The sequence below is a fragment of the Marmota flaviventris genome, chromosome 12, assembly GCF_047511675.1.
Source record: "Marmota flaviventris isolate mMarFla1 chromosome 12, mMarFla1.hap1, whole genome shotgun sequence".
In the NCBI taxonomy this organism is placed as follows: domain Eukaryota; kingdom Metazoa; phylum Chordata; class Mammalia; order Rodentia; family Sciuridae; genus Marmota; species Marmota flaviventris.
This window is the reverse complement of record NC_092509.1, coordinates 21758344-21776268: the sequence shown is the minus strand read 5'-3', so window position 1 is coordinate 21776268 and position 17925 is coordinate 21758344. Positions and strand designations below refer to the sequence as shown.

Genomic DNA, 17925 nt, shown 5'->3' with positions numbered 1-17925 from the left:
AAATGATAGAGCTGGCTTTCTCCTTCATAATGATAAGCCTCAATGTATATGCTGCTATTTAAGTGAAAGAGACGGAAGTGGATATCTGGTAAAGCAAGTTAGGGTGTTACTCAGACGTCCATGTGATGACTTAGCTCAGAGTCTCTCAACTTCCAGCTGAGCCAGATCACTTTTTATTGCAGCTGCCAACAGCACCTGCCCTACAACAGCCACTGAAAGTGCCTCTTCCAGACATTTTCAGATGCTTCTAGTTGAGAATCATTGTTGATCCGTAGTTCCAGCAAGCCTTTCCCTTCATAATCTAAAATTGTGAATTTCATGCAGGAAAGGCACCAGCTGGATTAGTGATAGATGAAAAGGAACCAGTGGAACACAGAGATGATGAAAGTGCATTCTCTGGGGGAGCTCAAAGTTTATGAGAGATACTATTTTTGTTAAGTATTACAAATTATAGGAAAGGTAGCGTGGAAATAGCAGAATGGCTTCATGGGTGTTCTGAGCAAGGGGAGAGAAATGTGTGAGGTGTAACCTGTAAGGTAGTGTGCCAGGCAGATAGCATATGTTAGGTAGTGGGTGCTTAATAAATGTTACTTATTGTACCCAATATAGTTATGGTCCCTTACAGATAAGGAACTGTGTGATAGGATTCCTCTGGAAGCTAATTATTCCTGTCCCATACAAGTTTTAATTTTTGGTATAAAAGCACTGCAGAAACAGAATATTTTTTAGTTGTCTTTATTAGAAAATGAAACAAATTAGTTATAAAAACCTTTGCTCCAAATAGATACTATGTATCTTACAAATGTTGCTTGGCTTTGTGTTTTAAAGATTACTATAGAAATTATTTCTAATATCATAAATAAATGATTATTCTTCCTCAGGAGTTGATTTTATAGTGCAGTATTTACAAAAACTGAATAAGTGAAAAAACAACAGTTTATAAATCTGTACCATTCAGGACAAAATGTGTTAACTTTGTGTAGTGTTGCTTGTATAACAGCAAATAAAACCATTTAAGATTACATTTTTTTTTTTTTAAACAAGGGTAGTAAAACCTTTGGAACACCACAACATACATTTCATGTGCCTCTCTGACATTAACATGCAAAAACAAAGCTATTTGTTAAAATAGACTTATTTTTGCTCCAACTATGTAAACGTGAATTTGTTTACATTTTAAGCTCAATAGCTTTGAAGGCATTATGTTGAAAATGAAAATAATTTAAAACAATATTCAACACTGCAACCCAAGGCTAATAGCAACTCTTGTGCCACTGTGAAGTCAGATGTTTAAGCAAAATATACGAAAAAGAAAGAAGGAAAACATTCTAAGGTGTAGAACATCGATTTTTTTCAATTATGACAAACTGTGCATGTGTGTTTCAAAGTTAAAAAAAAAAAAAAACGGGAAAATACTAATTTGTTGTTGGCATCCTCCATGTCTAGGCAGGTGCAGGTGAATCACCTATATGAACACAAAATTGATGATAGAACAAGTGACCAAACATTTTATAAATCGGTTGTTATATCTAATTGGGCAAATTCTTATGCATCTTAAAGTTACACTGTCTTCTCTTTTGATAACCCAGGTTAACACAAGTGACAATGGACATCATTTGAGTAATTCAAAGAACACTGGTTATATCATTAGTGATAATTAGGGAAACAAAAGCAATTCCACTCCTAAATACTTTATCACATGATAATATACTGTAAAGAGCAGTTTTTGAACTGTGCCTCATAAACAGTCAGTGTCTGCTGCCAACAACTCCAACTTACATGGGAAGTTACACAGAAAGTGTTCTTACCAATAGCTACTCCTAAATGGAGCTGCTACTTTTTGTATATTTTCAATAAAATTATTTACATCTGTAACAAGGATCCCACTATTTTCAAAGACTTCTTTTGAGACAGTAGGCTTATCTGTGAATAAAAAAAAAAATAGTGAGAAACATCAAATAGGAGAACTCTAAAAAGTCAAAAATCTCATGTACAAGTTCTCAATAACATCTTACGTACAAGGTTGGAAAAAAAGGGAAAAATGTCTGGCTCAATATTAAGAAAAAGATAAGCTGCATCCATGGGAGTGGAAGAAGGAACACTGACAACAGTGACAACTCCTGCAGCTTTTGAATAAACTTGAACCATACCCCCCCTTGTGGCCTTATGTGCATTTGTCAGAACACATCGTACTACAAGTTTGTTCCTGGCTGTTGAGGTGGAAGTTTTATCTACCTTTATCTTATTTATACACTACTGGGAAGGACATTTCTTAGAGCCAACCTATTTTGGCATTAAGTAATGGAAATTAAAACTTAGCATGTGAACTTACCTGTTAGGTAGACAGCAAATCTGGCCTCAACATGCTGAATTTGCAAGTTTATCAAACATTTCAAAATTTCTGCTTTTGTTGGAGATCGAGAGTCACAGTGGTGATAGTGAAGCAATTCGATGATATTTGCACTCTGATATGATTTCAATATTAAATTCTTTTTATGTGCAATTGAATCCATTCTGGAAAATACATAGGAATGTTAACCACTAAATTAAGATTCAGTATAAGTTTGTGACCACTTATTTACTTATTTTCAACTGTTTCACTCCTAGGACTTTTTCTTATTGCCCTTTGTTTTAACTAGGTGTTATAACTCAAACTCATGAGAGATCTAGCTCTTTGCTTCTCAAATGTTCTTTTTTATGACACAACTTGGCCTCCTAGAAGTCACTGTCCTGCGAGCTGCCTTAAAACATTACTATTGTAATGACTCTTGTAAACACAAGATTATAAATTTGGGCCTCATTCCATGCCAGAGAGACATTGTACATTTATCTACTGCCACTTCAAATTGTGTGGCCTAGAGCAAGTCTTTCATTGATTTGTAGTGGGCCTTTCTGCCTGCATTAAATATTTGTTTGCTAACAGATCTCTTAAAATGTCTATTTTTTAAAAATACACGACAACAGTGAAATGCCTTACAATCCTTATTACACATATAGAGCACAATTTTTCATATCTATATATATCTAAAATATCTATTCTATAACCATTAACTTTGTTAAAACTATGTAGTTTTCTTACATCTCTCTCTTAAAATCCTATTCCTACCTGTTTTCTTCCTCTTTAACTTACAGGTATGATATGGCTCTTAAGAGCTTTAATGCACTTCTCTAGTTTAATGATTGAAGTTTAAAATTTCCCTTGAAACTGGTGATCAAGATTCTCTGAACCTGGTTCCATTCCCTCTGGATTGCTCAGACCTCAGAACTCTATCTGCTTTGGTAGCTCTTCTGTCAAGGGAAAACCTTTCCTGAAATTTATTATTTCTTCCTTCCTTTAAAGATTCCATACCTCATACAATTTGTTATGCTTGCTCCTACTTTGTTGGAGAAAGCAGTATGGTAAAAGAGGTAAATAAACTCACTTTGGAGCACAACATTCTGGGGTTGAAGTCCCACTTCAAACCTGATGACTTCTTGACCTTGGACTAGTTTTCCTACTTTCTAGGTGAAATTTCAAGGAGACAATGGATGTAAAGCACCTACCAGTGCTTGACATCTTCAACAATTAACAATATTTGTCCAATCAACACTTTTCTACTCTGCTTCCCAGCCCACTCTTCTTCCTGTCTCAGAAGAACTGGGAGGCATATACCTTGGATAGGTAGGAACGCCCATAGGCCTCAGAACTCTTTAGCCATGGAATCAAAGTTTTCTATGAGTAAATATCTAACCCACAAATAATTATTTTTATAATTTATGGTAGTTGAGCCAGAATCAAACTATAGAGCTTTCATGACTTCTATTAACCTAGAGAAGTGCATGGCTGGATACTGTCTACAGCTTCCATTATTGGATGTCTTGCTACAAAAACAAAATGCATCAGCTAGACATTAAAAAACCATGATCAAAGTAGCAACTCATCTGGCTGCAATGCTTGGAGGGACACTAGAGCACACAGAGCACAAGGGCATTTCTATGCCCACCAGAAAGTACTTGCCTTATGTCTTCCTTTAGCTTTTTATTTTCTCTGTAGTGAAGTAACCATTTCCATCTTCCATTTCCATTTAGTTTTTCCAGAATTTTGACAATATCCTTCAGTTGAACTGTAGAATAAGTGTGGCGAGAGATCATAAGTAAAAAATTAGATCCGTGGTTGGGTATATAACCACCATTACCACTGAAGTGGTTGGGCAGCATCCACTCTCACAAAGGCACAACTATTGCCCCTTCACCACCTATGTATACTACAGCATGAAAGAACTGTGTAGAGACAAGGGCATGGTGGTCTGCAATTAAAAGCTTGACTGGACAAGCCACACAATAGAACAGGAGGAGTCCTGTGCTGTAGGAACAAGGCAGGTCGAGTTTCATAAACACAAAAATCTACCAATAGTTTTAACCCCAGTTTCCAGGCAGAATTCATGCTTCAGCAGATAATTAATCTCATCCAGAAGTAGTATCCACATTGAATTCTAATGAGAAGATGAGTCAGGTTTGGATTACACATAAAAGTGTGTGCCATGAGAGACGTAAACTCTGTAGGAAAGTTCAAGGAGATGATTACAAAATATGACTTAACAAGTAATTATTTTTTAGCTTTCTGTGACAACCATCAGAAATGGAGAACAGGGCTGATTCTAAGCAAAAAGAATTATTATAGAACAGACTTGATTTGGCAAGTGAAGGGGTTAAATACAAAAATCTTAAATTTGTATAAATGGGAGTTTGGCCATATCAAGAAGGATCTCAGAAGCAGGTTTGGTGATAAAGATAATTAGGTAAAAACAGGTTAAGAGCACTACCATGAGAATTACTATATAAAAAGTGCTTAGTATAGTATTTGACAGGAACTAAAAACCCTCAAAAAGTGGCAAATGAAATTCTTTAGTTGATAATTTTTGCTATGATATTATTTGGGTCACTAGGTGAGGAGAAATGGACTTGACTAGATTTCAAAGGAAGGAAAATAAAAGACCAACCTAATGTTAAATGTTCTAATATTTTGTCATCTGATATCACGAAGCCTCCTGTGCGAAACAGCTCTTGATAGGTGTCGTTAACAACATCTTCAGGGCTGTCTATTCCAGCAAAGATGACACTGGGGAAATGCTTCAGTTTCAGCAGAAAAGGAATCTGTTGGACAGAAAAGGGCCCTGTGAAGAGAGGCACACTAGGCACATTTTCCTATCCAAGGGTTTCAAGGTCCAGGAACAGGTGAAAATACATTTGGACTATTGACTGGTAACCCAGTTGTGCACGAAGGACTGTTTCTAAGCTCGTCATCAGTAGCTAACTCTTAAAGTTAGTTAAATAAAGAGGTTTCAAGGGTTGGGGGAAATAATTGTTCTTGAGGGAAGGTATATCTGAGGCTTTGAGAACCTGTGAAGTAATCAGCAGATCACATAAATTCAGTCTTGTCTCCAGCTCACAGATAGGTTTCAGTATTGCCAGGCTAATGTCACTGCCTACTGACAAGCAGGATTATGCACCTAGCTATGTCCATAAGCTGGATCTTCTGAGAATAAGCAATCAGAAGGTAAATATAACAGATATTTATGACAGAAAATATTTCCAAGAGTTCAGAAAATATTTCCAAGTCCTTTAAAAGCAAGATTTATTTTTAGACATCAAGTGATATAGATTTATCTCAATTCACCTCTTCATAAAAGATTCCAAACCTACCTGATGCAAATGTGATGATAAATCTTCGTTTCTGATGATGATTATTAGCTTATCATTCTCTCTGTGAAAAGCCTGACAGAAATGCTGAGGTTCAATTTCTGTATGGCCTCCTTTCCTCAGAATGTTCTGAAAGATTTACAAACAGCCATTAAAAAAGGATACTTGTGGGCTGGGGATGTGGCTCAAGTGGTAGTGCACTCGCCTGACATGCACGAGGCACTGAGTTCGATCCTCAGCACCACATCAAAATAAAACTAAAAAAATAAATATAAAAAAAGGATACTTGCACAGAACTATCTTATAGTTTATAAAAATAAGCCATCAATATCTAAAATGAACAAATAAAGCCATAAAAAGCACATCCTTTTGCTAAATTATATCTTAAAAAAGGAACAGAAAGAGCAATTGATCTTACTGTTAAATAAGCTTTTATATATATAGAAGAAATAACTCTTATCACCACAACTGGATTTAGAAATTTATTTCAAAGGTAAAGTAATTTGTAATCTTTTATTTTCCATGAAGTATCAAAAAATGGATGTTTTTAAATTTACATAAGTTTCTTCAAGGGAGTAAGATATCTTGGGGATACCAGATTAAGTGCCACCTCTAGTCAAAACATGTTAAACTTGGAAAACAAAACCTGTGCATTCCTTTAACACTAATTGGAACTGATTCAGAGTCAGTGGTCCCTTGGATCTACATCTTTGAATGTGATGGGTGATACAGTTTAAACTGCAAGTGCTTGTGAGGCACAGCTGTGATTGTTATCACAAAGAATAGCTACACTGGGTAAGGTAAGGTAAAATGTGTGTTATCAAGGAACCTCAACCCTGTCTTCCCTCCTGACTTGATCAATTTCTATCTGAAGGATTTGGGGTTTCCACTGTACATCCTTGTTATATCCAAAACACTTATGACAATCATTTGATACTTCCTCTTTAAAAATAAGAGTGTAACTTGAGTGGAAGCACGGTGGTGGCACACCTGTAATCCCAGCAGCTTGGGAGGCTGAGACAGGAGGATCCTGAGTTCAAAGCCAGCCTCAGTAAAAGCCAGGTGCTAAGCAACTCAGTGAGACCCTGTTTCTAAATAAAACACAAAATGGGGCTGGGGATGTGGCTCAGTGATTGAGTACCCCCGAGTTCAATCCCTGGTACCAAAAGAAGAAGAAGAAGAAGAAAAAAAACTAGAGTGTAACATGGACCTTTTGGCCTTTTGGGTCCCCAAACAACCGAAATATCGCCACTCAAAATGGACACAATTTTTTTTTTAAAACAAAAACCTACTGAAATAAGTATAAATTTTGTCCTTTATTTACTAATTAACAATTAGAAGGAATACATTTTCACTGAAATAATTCATGTAGCATTCTGGGCTCTTCTGTCATGCACTCTAATTTCAATAATAATAAAGTTCCTTGCAAATCCTCCTTTTACATATAAACAGAAATTAATGCTTCAGGATTGCCCACAACAGAATTATTCAGGATATATTCTGAGCTTTAATAACATCTTCTTCTTGATAGTACATTATTCAACTTTATTTTAGCATGTATCCATTTGAGGATTTTTACTTTGCAAGAAATTTATTACTTGATAACAGAATCAACAATGGCCAATCATGAAACAATGTATGCATTATAGAAGGCATGTCATCTAGAAGTACTCCTCCTATAAATAAAATGTATTAGTAAGATCTGCCTTTGGCATGAAAATCAGTATCACCTGCCCTGAAAAGGAGGTGAAAACTAAGATGATTGCTTTGTTGCTTTTGAGAAGATAAATATTTTGCTCACTGTGACAAAAACAGATACATGGTCATGATGCCAACTCAACTGATTCCCCATTCAGTACATGTCTGTCTATTTCCAGATTGCTTTGAAGACAAAACACCTTCAGAAAGGCTGAGGGTCATTCAGTATTTTATCTTTTCAATTACACTGCCTACCCAAAATGGGAAGGAACTTGGAACAGACAAGTGGGTGGGGGACACAACAAAATCAAATCCAGCAGCCATTAAGAACCTTTGAGAACAGAAGGATCCTTGGCAGGGGGGAAGGAAGAAACAAAACAGTTATGCTAAAAAACAGATCCCACAAATTTGGAAAAAAAATTTAAATAATTTGACATTTAAATGACAAAATTTAAATATAGGTGCCAATTTACAGAAAAATAAATGTGACTCGCACAACAATGTGTTCAAGTTAGCCCTGTTACCTGCGATTTTTCCCAATCTCCATCTGCTGAAGAGATCTCTCAAAAAGGTAATGTGCTGCTTATTCATCTTTTTAAAATATTTTTTCAGTGGCCACAGGATAGTCTAAACGTGTTAAAGTGACTGAGTGAGGCCTTTCCTCACATGGCCCCTTCTCAAGTATCCAAACACATTCCATCACAGTAAACTTTAGATACCAACTGTGCTGATCAGCCCCTCTTTCTCTGGCTCCCCAGTGCCCACACACTTCTCCACTAAAGCACTGAGACCTTTGAATCTGTCCTCTCTGGCCAGACTGCCAGCTCCTGAGCTTTGTGGTTTCTCCTCCAGGGCCTCATGTATCTATTTACCAACTTGGCACCTGAGACTAGCAGGGCAAATAAAAAACATTTATGCAGCTCAAAAAGAGGCCACTGTGCTTATCTGAACATCCTCAGATGTGGCAAAGGGGTGGGGGTGCGGGGAGTGAGTGAGTTTAAGAATTCCTTAGTGGGGGCTGGAGTTGTGGCTCAGCGGTAGAGCACTCACCTAGCACATGTGGGGCACTGGGTTCAATCCTCAGCACCTCATAAAAATAAATAAAACTATTGTGTACAACTATAAAAACTAAAAAATATTTTTTAAAAAAGAGTTCCTTAGTGATTCAATACACATGGATTTACCATGTAGCAGATACTCTATAGTTAAAAATCACAGGAAGTGATGACATGGTTAAATCAGAGACAGTTCTAGCCGAGCATTTAGAACCAATACATTTAATGTCTACCTCTCACATGGTGCAGTGGTCTGCTCAGCTCAATGCTCTGCATCAATTCCTTAGAAAAGACCTCCCCAACCAGGCCCTTCATCCTGAAAATATGGGCAAAGCACCAGCATCACTGTGTTTGCCATAGCCTTTTATCAATTTGCATGGTTCTTTTATCGGTATTTTTCTTGTCCTGTTACATTGTAAGGATCTTGACAAAAAAGACAATACTTCCCACTCTCACCAAAAATGCTGGGACTGTACATACTGAATAGGACTGCTGTCATCTGAAAGCAATTTTCTGTTACAAGGGTTGGTGGGTAGGGGAACAGCTGGTAAGTTTGGGGCCCAGCTCTGGCCAGTGCCACAAGCAAGGGTCTGATATGTCAAGAAGTCAAGACAAGGGGAACACCAAATATGAAAGGCTAGCACAAACAGTGTTGCAGGATTGGAACAAAAGCAAGAACTCATTTTTGCTTTTTATGCAGAGATGCAAATACATATCTGTGTGTACATATATAAAATTTCCTGGCTCTCTGTGCTAAGAGGTCCTAGAAGAAGTGACACTCAATGGCCTTAGTTCTAAACACAGTACTTCACTAAAAATGACTCTGGCTCCTTAGAGAAACTGCTGACTTCAATGCTGGGGCAGAGTAAACATAAGACAAACCTGGAACATAAGGCTGCACCACAAAGTAAGAAAGTGCACAAATAATTACTGAAGACTTATCAAGAGGACACAGAAACCAGCTTATGGGAACTCCCATTGGTGGGCCTGAGTACTAAAATAATGAAGGAGAGGCTGGGATTGTGGCTCAGTGGTAGAGTGCTCACCTAGCATGGTCAAGGCCCTGGGTTTGATCCTCAGCACCACTTAAAAAAAGCAAATAAATAAAATAAAGGTATTGTGTCCAACTACAACTAAAAAATAAATATTTAAAAATAAATTAATAAAATAATGAAGGAACAGACAGTAATCCTTTTAGTATAAAGTGGTCCAATAGGCCACATTGATATATGAAAGCAAATGAATGAACAAACAAATGGGAAAGAAGGAAAAGGTCTACTATGCAGAATGCCAACTAATACATGTAGAAGGAATGACAGAATTAGAATACCACCAGGTGGTAAGCAACCATCAGAGTAGTAACTGATTCAGGCAAGAATCATCAATGGATGTTAAATGGGGTGGGTGAAGGTATGATGAGAAAGTGAATTATTTACAAAGTGTCAATGCTTATTATTACAATCTGCCTAGTTAACTGTACAACAGAGAAATGTGACAGATCATTTTAACTATGTAGGAAAGCTATTACATTAGTAAAGGCACAAACTGCTTTCTAATACAATGCACTGAGAAGATCACAATATTGGATTTGGATTTTCTTGTCTTAAATGCTTAAATCATGTGGACACAACAAATAAATGCAATCAGAGGAAATTCTATCAAATAACTAGCTTTAAAGTCTTTAAAGCCAAGGCCATAAAAGATAAAGAACAAGACAGGAACTGTTTCAGATTAAAGACACAAGCATACACCTGTGATCCTACAATGGGTCTGTGGAATAGATGGCTAACTTCCCAAGTTTTAGGGTCGTACTGTGATTATACAGAAGAATACCCTGTACTCCGATACATAAATTAAATATCAAGGGGTAACAGAACACTGTATGCCATTTTCAAATGGTTCAGAAATATTAATACTGCAGTATTTAGGTGAAGAGTACTATTTCTATAATCTTCATGTAAACTTTTGAAATTGTTTAAAAAATAAATGGTGTCAACATGTCAGTTTGAAGAGAGATAATAAGTTCTGAAAGAGTAAAATGAAAAACTTAATGGTAATCAAGACAGATTCTGGCTCCTTCCAAGTCAGAATTTTACCATTATATTACTTAAATTAAAGGACTATGTAGTTACAGGTATCCTTATGATCAAATTTAAAAAGATATCCTGTGGGGCTGGGGATGTAGCTCAGTGGTAGAGTGCTTGCCTCACAGGCCCTGGGTTCGATCCTCAGAGGAGGGAGGGAGGGAGGGAGGAAGGAAATTGTGTCCATCTACAACTAAGAAAATATTAAAAAAAAAAAAAAAAAAAAAGACATCCTAAACCAAAAGAAGTTTTTGTCAATGATCCATACTATTAAGAGTATGGAAACACAGGTAATAATTTCTGAAAAACCCATTGGAAATGTTTGTATATACATTTGAACATGGGTTTGTGTACACTGGTAACATGTGAAAATTAGTCTTTGCACCAATTTTTTAATATCATACAAATCATCAAATATTCTTGTAGAAAAACATTTAGTTTTCCGATAAAGACTAAGCTATGAAACCTAAAAAAAAAACCCACCTCATACCATGATTTCTCTTTGAAACCAAAACATTATTTTGAACACTAGTTCTAAAATAAACTAAAATTAGAAGGCAATCAATAACACAATGTGTTAAGAATAAGCTGACAACTTTACCTTTGTTCTTAAAAAGAATGATTTTTCTTCCGTTTCAACAAGGTAGAACAGGAAGGGACTCTTACAAGCTTCTTTCATAACGCTTTTTAGTTTGACATGCAAGCTGGCACACAAGTCTGTAATCATGTCTTCGTAGGAGGCTGACTGTCTTGGAAAAGATGGATACATGTCTTGGGACATGGTTTCTCCAGAAGCCATATTTAACTCTTTATCCTGTAAAACAACTTGGTTGCTATTCATCATCACCTTATTGAATTCAGCATATTCATTGAGAATAAGTGAAATATCATTCCGAGATTCTTTCAAAGTGCTATTATATTTCAGTTTGTTGAGGTGAAATGAAACACTCTGATTCTTTCGAGAATCCATAAGATTTCTGTTGTGACTACATCTCTCCTTCCAAAAGGAGTAAGTGCTGTCCATATGGTTGGGTGTGTGGCCTCTTCTGTGCTGACTCGGCTGTCTGGCATCTGGATGCATAATTGTTACCAAAATGGGGCTTCTGCTCTTGGATGCAGGATGCAGAACTGGGGCCTTGGATATTTTTGTCAAAGGTGAAGTTCCAACCATGGTTTGGGTAGGTGACTCCTTTGGAAAGATGTTGGGGGAAGAGGCAGGCTTCTGAGAATCCCCCTTTTTCTTTACTATTTGTTTAATTTTATGTGCAAAACGCAGATATTCCAGATCTAATGTGTTTTGGGTGAGGTCATCTGCCACTTGCCAAGTGCTTGTCCAGGAGCTGAGCAGGCTGCAGTTTGCAGCAAAACTTGATTGCCTCTTCAGGCTATGCAAAGTTCTAGATGTATCTTTGAATTCTTTTGTTATAGTAAAGTTAGCATAGGTCCGGGGGATACCATGGAGATCTCGAATTTGGACATAACATGGCACACACTTATCTTCTTGCTTTAATCCAATGGACCTGTTTCTTGAAGGAATGCTAGTCTCCAGCTCTGGAACTCTATTATAACTCCAAGCTTCATTATCACTACTGTTTGAGTTCATGGAAGATCCATAACTATTTTTTGCAACATCCTCTTTTTTGCTAGTGTGACTACTTCTCAAAGTGCATGAATCTTCCATGTCTAATTTGGGATTTCTACAGTCATCAAGAAAGTCTTGATCAGAGTCTCCAGAAAGTGGTTCGTAATGCATGTCTGAATTCACCCTCATTTCTCTCTCTCCAACCTGAGTTTCAAAATCAGTCTCAGCCCTGTATTCCTCACTAGGGATCTTACTGTCAATATGCTCTTTAGAAATTCCACAAACAAGAGAGTCAGAGGAAGCGGAAGTCTCTTTACTGATACTTTCACTGTTGTCTGCTGCATTCTGGTTTGAACCAGCATACATGGGAAAAAATCCACCATTCAACAGCTCCTTTATCTCACATGTTGCTGTATCCTGCGACATGTGGATTTTTTGTTCACCTTTCGTTGAAGATGTAGAGTTAGACTGAAGGCTGATAGTACCTAGATCTGTACTTTCTTCACGTGATTCAGCTTTAGTCTCACTATTTTTAAGTAAATTGGCCATTCTGACTACTGATATTTCCTGTGTTTGAAACCCTGACTCCACACTTCCTGGTTGTGTACAATGGGTGAATGTAGTGCTATCTGAGGAAGAACCAAGCTTTGGGCTCTCTGGGGGCATGTATGTCTGTGTAACAGCAGCTCTATCAATGGAGGCAGAGTCCATGGACTTTACCTGCATGTACCCTCCAGCATCTGTTTCCAAATCACTGTCAAAAAGATTTTTTGTAATGCTTTTAGGGTTGGTCTTTTGTTTTAATGACACATTTACTATTCCACTTAGAGCAGTTGTAGAAATCAATCTGTCAGCCAAAGACTTATTTTCAACAATCTTTTTAGGACTAAATGGAGGTTCACTGGACTCTAAGGCAAGATGTTTTAGGTCCAAATTTCTGTTCTCTATACTAATTGGCTGCAGTGGATTTCCTGATTTTACCAGTTTTTCGACAGAAGGCTTGAAGTTACCTCTGTATCTGGCAGCTGAGGCAGACTTGGCTAAAGCTGCATCACAGCACTGCACCTTTTCTGAGAAAGAGAAATCCTCATTATGCTCATTTGGGACAGTTCCCTCAGTTACTTTACCAGGAAGGATTGGTCTACCTTTTCTTCCTGGATTATTGGTTAACATAGGCATTTCAGCAGAAAGCTGAGTTTGTTGTACCTGAGTTAAGTCACTTTGTCCCACTGGATGGTTAGGACTAACAAAAGAATTTTCTTTTTCTGTTACAGCTAAATCTCCTGAACCAATCTGGGACAATTTGTTACTTTTCTCACACTGGATACCATGAACTTCTAAACTACATGGAGACACAGCCTGAGAAGGTTGTGTTTCTTTGGTTGGTACTGGGGGATCGGGACTAGAAGGTGGTGACACTTCTTCAATTAGAGAATCAAAGGGGAAATCAGAAGTAACGTTAATTTCCTCTGCAATCTCAAGGGTGCAATTTTCTTTAGAAAGTATTAAAGTAACCGGCTGTAAACTATCACTTTTTCTTTCCTTATTTTCTAGTGGTTCTTCTGATACCACAGGACACACTGACATATAATTAGCTGAACTAATTTCTCTGTTTTCCACAAGGGTTACTTCTTCTGGCTCAACTATTTCTTCAGCTGTATCCTGAAGTTCTAAATTTGACACTGGGGTCTTCTGAAGTTGCTCTATTTCAACAGTTGCCATTTCTTCTTTGGGACTTGTAGGTGATGATATTGTCAGAGTTAGGTCAATATCAGAATCTTCCACTGACAATTCCAGACTGGTCTCTTCCCTACCCATAGATGGGCTAATTTGTTGGGCAAATACCGAAGTAAATGATTCCACATTTGTATTTTCATGATTTAGATTACTCTTGTCATTCTTCCTTATTTCTAAAGAGCTATCTGACATAGTAATTCCTGGTGTAATACAGTTAAGGGAACACCCTTTTCCCAAGGTGGCTGAGGCTGATGACGAGACTACTTCAACTTGGGATGGCTCTATAATCTCTTCTGAAGATATGCTAAAGACACGTTGAGTCTGCAAACTGCAATCTTGAGAGCCTTTCATTTCTTCACTGGGTAATGTATAACTAGAACTTTTGATTAATGCTAATGCTTCCATTATTGATGCTTTATTGGATGGTGATGATGAGACTGGAAGAGGCTTCTCTTTCTGTAATGAACACAGTTCTTGAGCAAGTGTCTCTCTATTAACTGAGGAGGCACAAAAGTGGTTAGTGGCTTTCTGTCCTGACACTGCAAGAGATGGAATATCCCTAAGACCTTGTGTTTGTACTTTTTCCAATGCAGATATGGGATGTCTAGGACTTGCAGGAGGAGACACTTGTTTCATCAGCTCTGTATCAAAGGCTGTGGGTTTATCAGGTCTATTTACTTCTGAATATATTGGTACACAGGCATTTTTTTCAAAAGTGGGAGTAACTGGTTCCAGATTAATCATCACATACCCCATATTATCATCCGTCCTTTCCAAGGAAGACTGACATTCATTGTTTATGGGGCTGCTATGCTGGGTAAGGTCCTGTAAAGTACCCGTTTTTGTCTGCACTGATGCATGACCTACATCAACTTTGTTTTCAAGGGTGTCGTATGCAGACTTTTGACATACTATCGAATGACTATTGGCCCCACTGTAAGTTGTGGTGAATGTGGCTTGTGTAACTGTATCATTATAAGAAGCCACTCTAGTATTATCATGTAACTGAAAGGTTTTTTCTTCACCAGAAATAGAAGATCCATTAGTTTCAATACTTTCAATACCAGAAAGCACAAGATTAGAAGTCTCTAGATCTGATGATTCTTGTTTGGCTTTCTCTCCAATTACCTGAAATGACAAAAATTAAAGTAAATACATAAATAAATATCAAACAGATTTGTAAAAAATATTTATTCTTTAGTTGTAGTTGGACACAATACCTTTATTTTATTTATTTTTATGTGGTGCTGAGGATTGAACCCAGGGCCTCGCACATGCGAGGCGAATACTCTGGCTGAGCCACAACCCTAGCCCTCAAATAGATTTTTTAAAAAACACAATTACATATGTTTAGAATAGAAAAGTCAAGGACCAATTTTCTTTAGTCTGTGTCTGTTATTTTGAATTTTCTAACATATAAGATTACCACAGGGTAATGATCAAGAAAATCCATCTCTTTTTAGATCTTAAGCTTAAAATACCATCAAATGTGGGTTGTTTTTATTTTTTCTTTTTCACTGAGCTCCACCCCCCAGAGAAGAATTTTTTTTCTTTAAAAGTATATATAGCTGGGTATGGTGGCACACGCCTATAATCCCAGCAACTCGGGAGGCTGAGATAGCAGGATTGCGAGTTCAAAGCAAGCCTCAGCAATGGCGAGGCACTAAAGCAACTTAGTGAGACCCTGTCGCTAAACGAAATATGAAATACGGCTGGGGATGTGGCTCAGTGGTTAAGTGTTCCTGAGTTCAACCCCTGATACCCCCCAAAGAAGTATACAGAGATGAGAACTCCAAAACTTTAATTGTATAGCCTTTTAATTATTATTTTTGGCACCAGGGATTGAACCGAGATACACTCAACCACTGAGCACATCCCCAGCCCTTTTTTATAATTTATTTAGAGACAGAGTTTTACTAAGTTGCTTTAGGGTCTCCTTAAGTTGCTGAGGCTGGCTTTGAACTTGTGATCCTCCTGCCTCAGCCTCACAAGCCACTGGGATTACAGGTGTGCATCACAACACCCAGCTTTATATAACCCTTTTGGGGCTGGGGTTGTGGCTCAGTGGTAGAGCGCTTGCCTTGCATGTGCAGGGCCCTGGGTTTGATCCTCAGCACCACATAAAAATAAACAAACGAAACAGAGGTATTGTGTCCAACTACAACTAAAATATATATATAAAAAATAAATAAATAAAATGACCCATTTGGAGGAAAAGTAGCTAGACCATCCTGTTTGCCAAACAGCATCACTCAACTCAGAAATATAGCACTAAAGAAAAAGCACTCAATTTTGCTCTTAATGAGATATTAAAAAATAACTTTTTAAAAATTTTTCATGTACTGATCACTGAACCCAGGGCTTTTAAGCATACTAGGAAAGTGCTCTACCACTGAGCTACATTCCCAGCCTAATTTTTTTTTTCCCCTAAATAGATGTCTTTAAAATTTTGAGATAGGACTTTGCTCTTTTTGGGGGCCTTGCCTTAAAATTGTGATCCTCCTGCATCAGCCTCTCCAACTGTTGGGATTATAGGAGTAATCCACTGTACCTAGCAAAAGGTAACTTTGAAAGCTAAGAATAACTTTTCTTATCAGTTTTAAATTAGACTGTAAATACAACTTCATTTGGAACTTTCACATGAGACAGAGTAAATTAATTATTATCCCCCATACTCCAAATAACTGATTCTGGTAAATAAAGGTCCCTCACCCCTGAGATATCTTCTTTGCTTAAACCTGAGGATAATTCTCACTTTAATACCTCTTATTCCACAGAGCAACAGGGAATTTATCAATGTTGTTTGCATTTATAAACTAAAGGGAATGATTTAAACCATAGAAAGAACAACTTGGGTAAAATATTTGCAGAACTACGTCAAGACAATTCTTATTACTCCATAAAGACATTGTTTTGTTCTGTTGAAAGCCTCCAGAATAGTCTTACCTAGTATATGGTAAAAGGGACTTATTTACGTAATTTACCATACCTCTGAAACGTCTGGACCATTATGCTCACTGATTGCCTACCATGTCTTGGCACACATATGTTTGGAGTCAGGAACCGTGTTTCAAAACACACACACACACACACACATATGAATATATGACTATAAGTATATAATGTCTCTACAATAAAGTATGATGATTTAAAGTGCTCTTTAGATGAATAAAAGCAATATACTATTGGTTTCTAGTACCTACTGTGCTACAATACATTTCACATCCCACTGTACCCACTTATGAGGATGGAGTGGCATAACACAAGTGTCCTTTACTGGTGCAGCCACAATATCCAACAAGATGACCCCCCAAAAAAAGAAGAAGAAGAAAAAAAAAACTTCTGCAAGGAGAGCCTAAGCATCCTTAGTCTAGAATGTTCTGAAATCTAAAACTTTGAATACTGTTATGACACTCAAAAAGTTTTGGATTTTTAGACTATTTCAGATTTGGGGTTTTCAGATTAGAGATGTTCAACCAGTAAAGTCTGCACATATTCCAAAGTCTGAAATTCTGTCAAATCTGAAATACTCTGGCCCAATCATTTTGGATAAAGGATATGTGCAACCTGTAGATATTAGAGATCATAGTAAAAAGTATAGAATAGACAAATAGAGACAAACCCACATGAATATGGTTATGTCATACCAGACAAAGGTGCCTAAAACATTCACTGGAGAAAAGATAGCCTATTCAACAATGGTGCTGGCAAAACTGGAAATCCATATGTAGCAAAATGAAATTAAAACTCTATCTCTTACCCTGCGCAAAAATCATTTCATAGTGGATTAAAGACTTAGGCACTAGAACAGAAACCCGGCGCCTAATAGAAGAAAAAACAGGCCCAAATCTTCACCATGTCGGCCTAGGATCTGACTTCCTTAACAAGACTCTTAAAGCGCAAGAAGTAAAACCAAGAATTAATAAATGGGATGGATTCAAATTAAAAAGCTTCTTCTCAGCAAAGGAAACAATTAATAAAGTGAAGAGAGAGCCTACAGATTTGGGAGAAAATGTTTACCACATGCACCCCCGAAAAGCATTAATCTCTAGGATATTAAAAAAAACTCAAAAAACTTAACACCAAAAAA

The 17925-nt window shown here is 37.2% G+C and overlaps 1 protein-coding gene across 6 annotated transcripts in view; it reads right to left on the bottom strand.

Annotated features, from left to right (window-relative positions):
• Positions 1-719: 719 nt before the first annotated feature.
• Positions 720-17925, bottom strand: part of Tasor2 (transcription activation suppressor family member 2) — a 75328-nt gene continuing 58122 nt past the window's right edge. For 5 of the 6 annotated variants that reach the window (XM_071619887.1, XM_071619890.1, XM_071619889.1 and 2 more), the window contains 6 exons: positions 11118-14963; positions 5683-5808; positions 4980-5133; positions 3998-4103; positions 2333-2514; positions 720-1923 (listed from right to left, as the gene is read on the bottom strand). In XM_071619887.1, coding sequence (XP_071475988.1) covers positions 1805-1923; positions 2333-2514; positions 3998-4103; positions 4980-5133; positions 5683-5808; positions 11118-14963 — 4533 coding nt within the window. In that variant the 3' untranslated portion in view covers positions 720-1804. The remainder of the gene's footprint in view (positions 1924-2332; positions 2515-3997; positions 4104-4979; positions 5134-5682; positions 5809-11117; positions 14964-17925) is intronic. The other variant, XM_071619888.1, reaches the window with a different exon arrangement.